Source organism: Labeo rohita, unplaced genomic scaffold, assembly GCF_022985175.1.
Source record: "Labeo rohita strain BAU-BD-2019 unplaced genomic scaffold, IGBB_LRoh.1.0 scaffold_99, whole genome shotgun sequence".
NCBI classification, from domain to species: domain Eukaryota; kingdom Metazoa; phylum Chordata; class Actinopteri; order Cypriniformes; family Cyprinidae; genus Labeo; species Labeo rohita.
This window is the reverse complement of record NW_026129953.1, coordinates 348,128-359,471: the sequence shown is the minus strand read 5'-3', so window position 1 is coordinate 359,471 and position 11,344 is coordinate 348,128. Positions and strand designations below refer to the sequence as shown.

General features: G+C 35.3%; 1 protein-coding gene across 1 annotated transcript in view; it reads right to left on the bottom strand.

The window, feature by feature from the left end:
- Positions 1-9,491, bottom strand: part of zfpl1 (zinc finger protein-like 1) — a 9,836-nt gene extending 345 nt beyond the window's left edge. The window contains exons 1-8 of the mRNA XM_051105427.1: positions 9,353-9,491; positions 8,922-9,030; positions 8,444-8,555; positions 6,778-6,971; positions 4,303-4,375; positions 1,914-2,075; positions 1,289-1,412; positions 1-949 (exon numbers count right to left, since the gene is read on the bottom strand). The exon at positions 1-949 is cut by the window's left edge and continues 345 nt beyond it. Of these exons, the coding sequence (XP_050961384.1) occupies positions 763-949; positions 1,289-1,412; positions 1,914-2,075; positions 4,303-4,375; positions 6,778-6,971; positions 8,444-8,555; positions 8,922-9,023 (954 nt within the window). The 5' untranslated portion in view covers positions 9,024-9,030; positions 9,353-9,491 and the 3' untranslated portion in view covers positions 1-762. The remainder of the gene's footprint in view (positions 950-1,288; positions 1,413-1,913; positions 2,076-4,302; positions 4,376-6,777; positions 6,972-8,443; positions 8,556-8,921; positions 9,031-9,352) is intronic.
- Between the last annotated feature and the right edge of the window lie 1,853 nt (positions 9,492-11,344).

Sequence of the window (11,344 nt, the reverse complement as noted above, 5' to 3'; positions counted from 1 at the left end):
TACATTACTTTCCATAAAAAGTAACTAAGTGGGAGTAACTCAATATTGTAACATTACTTTTAAAAGTAACTTTCCCCAACACTGACAGTAAATCAAAATATAAGGGGAGAATATTATTGGCACAACAAAAATGTCACAGTGTATTGCATAACTTTTGGATGAAATATGACTCATTTTAATCAAAATAGTTCAACTAAAGCATGCCAACCAAAACAGTTTTTAAGATGCTTTAGTAAATCAGTTTTACAGTTTATATAGTCAACAGCAAAGAAAAGTATACATCTGCAAAATCCTTCTTACAAGCATGGGTTTGCTAACTGATTAGCAATTAATAGATAACCAAAATTTTAACACCTCTGAGAAACAATAACCCCACCAATTCCACGTGGTCCTAAATAGTTCTATGCAAAAAAATAAAATATAAAATAAAATAAAGATTTCAAACAGTGACATAAAATCTTTTACCCCAATTTTACAAATGCAAGGGAGAATTACAGAGCTTAATAATACACAGTTGCACAATTATAGAGCCTATATAATTTCACTTAGGAGAAATCTGAGATTTGTTGTGCAACAACTTCTTGACCATCTTCATCTTCTTTATGGGGGACCACCAAGTCACACTTCCCTCCCACAGTCCAAACATTTGTATTTTCACACTAGTCCCAGAATTCTGAGGAACATTCTTTCTCCAGCATTTCCAAATCATGTTTAGTCAAACTGCAGGCTGAATTCACAGAGTTTTAACAGGAAGTGGATCCATCACATGTTGCCTACCCTGATGTTGGGATTCAGCATGGGATCCAGGTTTGGATCTGTGTCAGCTGAGGCCCGACCCAGTTTGGCCATGATTATGATGAGGGTAAAGAAACCAATCACTCCAACCAACAGCAACATGAAGATTCGCTGTTTCAGTGTGAGGGCCTTTTTTTTAGTGCCCGAACGATTCCTTAAAGAAAAAAAAAAACACACACACACACACACAAAAAAGGAATACATACAAACATTATTAAATGTAATGGGTAGACAAAACAATTTTACCATAATAAAAGTAACTAAGTATATTAATTAAATTAATAAAATAATTAGTAAAATCACACTAAATTTACAAATACTAGTTGCTACACATACTAGTTGTGTAAAATCAATGCATGTGTAAAATCAATGCTGGCAAAATTGCCACTGAAAATATATATGACAATATAGGATTAGGCCATACAATTTTTTTTTTTTTTTTTTTTTTTTTTTTGCAATAATTGAATCTTAGCCACAGACTGAGAACACTCACTTTAGAACCTGTGCAAACCAGCTAAGGGCAGACCGTCTGCGGTATTTATCATCATCAAAGTCAATCTGCATCACTGCACTGTGTCCTGAATCCCGTGTATCATACACCTTTCTTGGGGATATAGCTGAGAAGACACAGATTGGAAGAAATTTACAAATAATATATTAGAGACTAACAGAGACTACTTAGACTTATCACATACCTAAAGCACACTGTTACAGACATCAAATGCAATTTTAAACCTGTTGTTCATGACCTATAATGAGATTCAGCTGCTGAAGTTTATGAATTTTTAAATGCACATATACACAAAAGATCTATTATAACTGTGAAGTAGAAGTTTTAACAGCTGGTGATGGAGGTTACGACTAATCACGGAACTGGCATTACTGACGAAATGCACATGATAATCGCATCCGATTATTTGCACAGCCCTAGTCACCATTTAGTCAATTAAACATTAAATGTAGCAATCTGACAGTATGACAAAAGATATCATATTACTGAGTTTTTACACAGAGTATGTGTTATTTACTGCACAGAATGCAGTAAACAACAAACTAATGTTTCAGTCTGACCACTATCATTTAAATACTTAAAAAAAATTCACAGTGCTGGTGGATACCTGTGTTAATGGTGATTGTATCGGTGGTAGAGGTGGTACTCATATTGATGACAGAGTGATTCTGGGCACTCACTTCTCCATTTTTGTGCATGTGCTCCACATCCTGATGGGGTGGTAGACTGGTGGGTGTGGTGTTTGACAAAGTTACATCCATTACAGGGGCTGGAGCACAGAAGAGTATACCAAACAATGTATTATTTTTTTTGAATTACCCTGTTATTAATATAGTAGTCTACGATTTAGAATTTATAGTATTTTGAATTACTAAATCTGTGACAATGCTATGAGTGTTTGACAATAGTGAAAATCAACCAAGCTGTCATTTGAAAACCACTGTCTTACAAGTTTGGCTTTTTAATAAATCCATGCAAAGCTACAAGTAACATAATAATATACAGTCTAAGGTCATCTGAATGTCTCTTCCTGTCTCACTCACACACACACACACACACGTCTGGTTTATTATCTTTGAGAGGACTCTCCATAGGTGCAATGGTTTTTATACTCTCCACACTGTATTTTCTATCCCCTTACCCTAACCCTACCCCTAAACCTAACCCTTACAGAAAACTTTTTGCATTTTTACTTTCTCAAAAAATCTCATTCTGTATGATTTATAAGCTTTTGTACCCATGGGGACCGCAGGCTGGTCCCCACAATGTCAAAAATTTCAGGTTTTACTATCCTCATGCGCTGATGACGTATCATGTCTGTGCAAACAGGGTGCGCAGAGGTATGCAAATATATATATGACAGGCAGGCAGGCAGGCAGGACAGCCTATCGTAACGTTCGGACTGAATATTTTGATCAATTGATCGAGAGAGAGAGAGAAAAAGAGAGAGATGACAGTTGTGTGTGCGTTACCTGCATGCAGTGTCTGCGTGTCTCTCTCTACAAACAATTACTTACTTCAAAAACAGTGAATTCACCACCTCATTGCTGAGGAACATAATGTAGCGATCTAGTATCTAGGCTATTTTATTAATAAAAATTGCAGGGAAGCATTGACAATAAGTTTATGTATGTGTGCAGCGCAATACGTGCTCCTCTCTCTTTCTGTGTGTGTGTGTGTGTGTGTATTTGTACGCATCAATTAAAGCAGCGCATTAATATAGAACAGTGATTAAACTGACTTGGAACTACCTGTGCATTAAACAATATTATTGCATACCTGCCAGCCAATCAGAATCCAGTATTCAGACAGACCACGAAATAAATAAATTTAGACCATTTAACTTGGTGTCTGCTATCGGGATGTAAAGAGACTTTTAACCAGCATAACAAAAAATGTTTCTGAAGACAATTACCTATTGCACCTTTAAGCCATGCTGTAATTCCTGTTTTTCAGTCCCCAAATTTAAGACCTCTTTAAATCATAATTAAGAATTCCCTGTTGCATTTAAGACTTTTTATGGCCTTAAATTTGATAGTGATTATAAAGATCTTGATTAGCTGGCTCAGGTGTGCTGAAAAAGGGTTCAAGCTAAATTCTGCTGTATAGTGACCCTCCAGAAACATGCTTCGACACCCCTGTATTAAATTGTTTGATTTAGATCAAAGTGGGATTGTATGTTTGGTCATGTGTGCTGAATGAATGTAAAATTATTTTTATTCCATTTTTAATTAAGTATGTTTTAGTTAAAAATAGGCACATTAGTGCTTTCTAGTTGAAAGAAAATCCAATGTAATACCGTAGTATAACCAGTAGATGGCTGTATAGCCTTATGCTGATCTACTGTTGCTGAGAACACTGTTTTCAAACAATTACTTTCTAATATTATGTAAAATACAGTGAAAATGCCATGTCACGTCAACAACCCATATGTTATCAAAAATCACTTTCTCAATTTTATTATTTTTTTAATTTAGGAAAAAAAAAAAAACCTGTTGTTAAGTCTTCTGGCTCAACTAACTGGTAAATCTAACTGAGCCTCACCTCTCTGTGCCTGCATTTTACATTTCAGAGTTTAACCCATTCATTAATGAAGGTCATGTGGGTCATGCTCCTCAGATCAGAAAATACAGAAATGTCTGTTTTCCACATTATTATTATAGTTAAATAAATAAATAAATAATAATAATAATAATACTTATTGCACAACATTTATAGTTGTGGTCATAAGTTTACATACACTGTGCAAATCAAAACTACTACATGTACTATATGTGTATGTACACAATTATTATGAAAAAATTGCTTATTAAGGGCAGTAATACTAAATCGAATGCATTCAACTTGCAAATTTTGCAAGGTTTATGTAGAATTATAACCAAAACTACATACATTTCTCATTTTCTATGACAGCAAAACTGCATCAGAGATTTCTATGTTTCCAGGAAATGTAGGAACCCTGCTAAAAGCGTAAATTACAATTATGACAAACTCACTCTCAAAAGATGACCATTCAGAGTAACACGTAATGTCATGTGTAGTTTCCTCACTCTTTGGTGGCTCTTCAATCTAGAGAGAAAATAGTAATGACATATCAATGCAAATTAATGGCTAAATCAGTGTTAATTAATTTTCAAAGACAATTGTATTGAACATACTCATGAAGATATAAACACTATGTCAGTATTTTTATATTAGCAGATTTAATTTGTATTGTACTTTCATGTCACATTCAGTGTCAACAGGCCTCTAGATCAGGGGTTCTCAACTCTGGCCCGCGAGATCCATTTTCATGCAGGTTTTAGCTCTAACCTTGATCTAACCCCTGCCTGTAACTTTTTAATGATCCTAAAGACCTTGATTAACTTGTTCAGGTGTGTTTGATTAAGGTTGGAGCTGAAATCTGCAGGAAAATGGATATTGCGGGTAGGTATGTAACGATTACCGGTTTGAAGATAAATCATGATTAAATTCCCCACAGTTAGCATTACCGTTTCATATTTTAATTATCATTAAAACTGTATTTGATTACCAGCTGATGATAAATAAATACTGTACAGCATAAAGCACAGTTTTCAGTAACAGTCTCATTTGCGCACAGCATGCAGAGTAGTTTCGTTTTGTGTGAAAAGACGGCGGATGTTTTAAAAGAGTGCTAAGGGCATAGGCGCCAATCCCCACAGAAATAATGGAGAACCCACGGAAAAACACAAGACAGTGTCCGTTCATTTTAAGCAATAAGAAATGCATTGCAGCTTTTACGACTTTATTCTCATTTTCATAGTTCATTTGAAGTCGTTTTTGACATTATTTTAATGGTAAATGTCAAGAGTGCATTATTGTATGAGAGGGTGCCACCACGAATCTCTCGGCTTGCAGCAGGCTTCCTCTCCCACATATATAAGGATCTGCGCTCCCTCAGATATTACCTGTGTGCGCAAATAAGTTGTATTTATTGTACTTATTGTAAACAGGTCATTTTATTTAGTGAAGCGCAACCTTCATAGAAAGAACATTTGTATTATTTGGTAACTAATGTATTTGCAGTCTGTACGTTTCACTTCGCAATTGGGGGCTGGGCACCCACCAGCAGAAACATAAATCGGGAATTATAATATATGAATAAATTAATTATACGAATGTACCTCTGAAAGTTCTGACTGTCTTCAGAAAAGATTTGATGGCATGTTGTTAACGCTCCACCTTCGCTCCACCTTCGCTCCATGTAATACCTAAAGAAGTGTCCTTAATCGCAATGCTGCTTTTTACACGGAGTTCACGGAAAACATCTGTAATTTAGCTTCGCCATAAGCGCCATCTAGTGTCATACAGTGGATTTACAGGGACTTACATTTACATTCAGCTTTGTGTGCAGTTTTAGTCTGGCTAAAAAACAGACCGAATTTGCATGCCCTGCTGTAGGAGGTTGATGAAAAACAAGCTTAAATGGATTCTACACATTTAAACAATTCAGACCAGTTATCTATATTATTTATGGAACAGATAAAATACATATAATAATTTATTAAATCAATTATCATTTTGACTTGACCCTTTTCTTTATTTAAATATTTAAACTTCTTTATTTAAAGATTTTTAAAGATTTATTTAAAGATTTTATTAAAGATTTTATTTAAAGATTTTTATAGCAAGATATTTAAACTTGCTATTAGTTTAACTGTTGTCAGTCATGTTGTCATTTAAAATCCAGATATCATTGGTAGGCTACTGTTGTTGTTATAGTGATTATGCAAATAAAAAGTCATTTTATTTGTTGTTAGCTGATTTTAAATCTAAAACTTGAAGTGATTTATGTGTCAGTACGTTTTGAACATTTTCAGTACATTTTAACAATACCGTGATAATACTGATAACCATGATAATTTTGGTCACTATAATTGTGAAAAGAAATTTTCATACCGTTATATCCCTAATTGTGGGTCAGAGTTGAGAATCACTGCTCTAGACCAACTATTTTGACAGGTCACTCAATCCTACCAAACTTATTTTAATTAAATTTTAAACTAAATCAATTCAAAGTTCCAAAAATATTTTGATATTAGGCAGTCCTCACTGCCCTACTCCAAAAGTGCAGTGCTGGTATTCTAGGCAAAGCATCTACCTCTAAGGAAGCTACAATCAATATACAGAATACACAATAACATTTCCCCCCTTCCTTACTTAGAAATTCTTATCATGAAGCTGGCTTGAGAATACTCCTCTTTTCTTAGACTAAATTTTAAAACCTATCTCCTATAGCTTTAAAGCTTCAACCACTAAACTGGGATCAAACCTTCAGACTGGTCTGACTTGGGTTGCAATATCTTTTTTAACTGATCGGACTCCAGCAAAAGCTTAGTGACTATCCTAGGAGAACATGCTAAATCATGCTAGCAACATACTAAAACATGTTAGCAATGTGAACATTGTGACATAATGTATCATAGCCATATAAGCATATTTCCCCTCACCAGCGGAAGGCCCAGTCCTGCTCTAGCCCAGTTGACAGAGGACAGTTGTTCTCTCAGCATGTCTGCAACAGGACTGGCCAAGTTTGGGGGTGGGAACACAGGACCCTGGCACGTTGGGCACTGGTACCCAGCAGGTGCTGTGTAGAGGGGCTGACGGGAGGCGAGCTCATTCAGACAAGACCAATGGAATAAATCTGATGTGGTAAATAAATTAAACGTAATCAGAAAATAAGTTAAAAATAAATAAATTAAAAACCACTAGGCTTGTAGGGGTGTAAAGATAAACATATTTGTACTAAATATATTTGGTATGGGTCTTTCAGGTCAGTTTGTGTGTGGACCAAGAATACAGTGCTGTCTTAACATCAGACCTTCTGTGTGTGTGGAATGTATTTAGAAACTATTTAAATGAATCTACTTTTAAAAGTGATATAGGACAATACAGTTTATATCAAAATTCCTCAAAATCCATCTAAAATTTAAACGGAGGACAGGGTGAGCTGCTGTGGGAAAATGGCTGCTGCAGGTGACTTATATAAAGCATTTTAAAGCATACAACTTAAATCCATACAGAATACAGTTTTGTAAGACTGTTCTTTTAATTTAAAGGGGTGGTTGATTGTTTTTATTATGGGGTGCAGTCTAACATGGGTTCATACCTTGTTTTTAAAAAACGCATTATTTTTCACATAATTGACCTTTATTGGACAGCGATTTGTCTCTGATGATTTCCTGGTTTTATGAAGTCCCTCCCTCAGAAATCCGCAATGGGCTCAGACTGGTTAGCTAATTGTAATTGCGTTGTAGCATTTTTGTAACAGTAAGAAGTGTTCGCAGCAAATATTGTTCGCTACCACGGCAGCTGCATGTGCATTCATGTTTAACGTTTCTTGTAGCTATGTGAAAAATATCCGTCTGTCTATACACATCAAGTGCATAACTTTAACACAGTTTACTGATGGAGCTGACAAGCTGTTGATCTGAATGAGAGAGAGAGCAAGAGAGACAGAGAGATACAGAAGAGTGTGTGCAGAGCAGGGAGACGTGAGGAAAGGATTAAAAACTGCTGCTTTAGAACACTGATTTTTAAACTTGTGAATCCATTAGAATCGTTAGAAGACAGAACCACGATTCATATATGAATAGATTTTTTTCGTCCACCCCTAGTTTTGACAGCATGGCAACAACTCTTCCCCTTTTCGCCTCGCTCCCTTTGCTGCATGTTCCCAGGGGTGGGGTTAATGTAGATGTCACTAACTCGGGAAGTAGCTTCTTGTAGTCCCTAAGAGCCATTTTTGTAGTCATTAAACTGCCACAATTTTAAAAGACATGTCTTTGTTTGCATTGAACTTTCAGTGTTGTAACTTTGCTGATAGTGTTTATGCTCAAACAGCAACATTACACACTTACTAAAGTTAAAAAAGTGAAATCACAATCAATCACCCCTGCGGTTTTAATAAACCATTTTTTTTCCTCTCTCTTTTCCCTGCTATATGAAAAAAACACTGGAATCGTAATTTCAAAACTGAGGTAAGTACTGAACCATTATTTTTGTGAAACGCTACACCACACTAATGCAGACCTTCATACACTATGTAAAATGCCTACTTGCTTTTTCTTTTTTTAAACTCTCAGACTGAGTTCACTTTATGTCTGTTGTTCTCACCATAACAAACCAGTCGAACAGTATCCTGGGAATCTAAGGGCTGGCTGCACAGGCTGCAGTTTGGGTTGTAATCGCTGTCTTGTAGCCACTGTAGGTATGACTGCACAATACACTGTACAAATAAAAGAAATATAAAACAAAAACCTTATGTGTTTATAGATCTTCAAAATATATTTTCTCCTTTAAGCAACAGTCCACCTAAAAGTTAATCATCATCATTTACTAACCCTCATGTCATTACAATCTTGTATGCATTTGTGATGCATTTTAGCATGCACAAAATATGATATTTTGAAAAATGCTGACAGCAAAATAGTATGTTTTTCCATTGTCTTCCACTGTATTTTGCCATATAAAGTCAACAGGAACTGAAACTGGTTATCATCATTCTTTAAACATGTTCTTTTACTTTACATTTTTGGGTGAACTAAGTTATCCCTTTCGGTCATGAATTTTAACTAAATATTAGACCACTAACCTTATTGTGATTGGATACAAGACAGTGTTCACAAACGTTGACACGATGTTCAAAGCAGAACAAGTTCGTAACCTTCCTCTTCGGACACTTGCACAACCCCATGGTCTGCCTGTCAAGCAAAAGATCTATATACAATCATCTACAATACGTAACGTTACATAAACTGGATTACACTAAATCCGCCTTGATCCGAGAATGAATTCTAATGTACTAAAATAAACATTTTAAATATGAAACATTTAGCCAATGTAGCTATTCTTGGCACTTAGTATATAGCTTGCATATAAACTGCCAACTCTGGTAGTTAACACATAGTCAGACAGAAGATAAATGTAAACAAGCTGACAATAGCAGTCCACCGTATGGTTGGTCGACTGCAACAGACTTATCGCAACTAATCAACATTATTAGTGAAACAATACTATATTTACCTTAAAAGATCAATAAAATACCAGTGAACCTTAAACTGAGGCAAATATCAACATGAAACTGTACACTCTCTGGTACTTTCCTCAATATTTTCGTAGCATCTAGACTGCATTTTTTTTTTTTTTTTTTTTTTTTTTTTTTGCCACGTCTCTTCCGCTACCGTCGCAATACAATTGCGTCACCCAAAGCCGTTGGGTGTTTCAGGACTGCAACACTAGGACCCTAATTTGTGCGACAGCGCCTTCTAGAGGACACCTAATTCAAACATCAACAAACAGATGCAAAGACTAGGTTCATGGAAACCATACATTTTTTTTTATCTTTCCATCTTATTTTTAATGTAAGAGCTGAGCGTGAAATTGAGTGTTCGAGGGGATGTCCACAATCTCCATTTAGCCTATTTAGCTGTGCAAAACAATTCATTGTCCTGCTGGATGTTATAAAGTGGTATTTATTTTTAAACACGCTACTCAAACACGTTTTGAAACACTCTGTTACACATCACACATCAGACGAAGCGCTATATATATATATATATATATATGTATGAAGAGTTCAGATGCAAAAGCCCCTAAATCCATCTGACCTATTTCTTTAAAATTAGCATTTCTTTCTGGCTACTTTGTATAGGTTTCTATGTAAGTACTGTACTGGTACTTCTGATTGGGCTGAGGTTGGAATTTAGCGAGTTTGAAGTAAAAGCATTTGATGGATGTATACTATGTATCAAAATTTATATATATATATATATATACACACACACACACACATATATATATACAGAAATAAATTAGATTAATATTTCAAGAGGGTTACCAATGGGTATATGCAGGGTTAGGAGTTGGTTAGGACAATAATTAAGAGTAGGGTAGAGTGAGGGAAAATGCCCCCCCTACTGTTTTTCCCAGAATTACAATAAGATGAAATCAAGATAATTTTTTTATTGTAACTATGGACTACATTGACAAGAGTGTTGTAGAAGTTTTCACCATGAAGCTTATTTCACTGTAAATGATCTATTTTTTAGCAGTAAGAAAAAAAAAAAAGTGTTTTAAAGCTTGTTGTTGTAGAACATTACAGATATATATGATATGAGAACAGTAGGGCCTGTAAATAGGGAGTATGTGTTATTTAATTAAAAACAAACAAAAAAAAAAAAAACATAATTAGTTCAGATAGGGGCGTTTTCCCCCACTCTACCCTATAATTACACAACTGCATATTTCCCTAAAATATAATATACTGATTATACTGCTATTAAATAGTATGATCCGCTAATACATACACATAAAAACATACATTAATATAATAAAATACAATAATAAAAAACTATAGTGTCCTAGAAATGTGGTCCTGAAACTGCTGTCTCTGGTTGTGCAGGAATACCCTTTGTCTTTTATTATATTGCCAAGGTACCAAAGATAAAGGTACAAAAATGTCAGTATTACTCTCACAAACGCACACACACTGAGATGGAGGAGACGAGAGGTGAGTTGCAATCCAATCCAATGTTTTATTGAACAGCTTGAGTGGTAAACAACATGGTAAAAAGCAGAATAATGAGTTCTTAACTGAATGGTATTGTAGCGTTGAGATGACATAGAGTCCAGGTATTGAGCCACGCCAATCTCCAGAGCACAATGTAGCAGTCCACGTGGAAACGGCATAGAGACAAGGAAGTTAGCATACGAACGGTAGACCAGACAGTGAGAGTGTGCGTGAGTATCTCTTAAATAGGGTGTGGCTCAGTGAGGTCCAGATGCAACAGATTAGAATTCGGGTGATGATGAACAAGTGGGCGGTGCAACCGGAGGTGTGGCAGATGGAGGTGGCTGTGGTGAATGCCTGACACTTATGTACAAAGTGGGGACATTACATTCAAAGCACCAATTATACATGTATACATTAAATAAATAATACAAAATAAAAGGTTTAATCAAATAAACTGAAAAGACTAAATAAACTAACATAAACATAAATAAACTAAAAGCCTT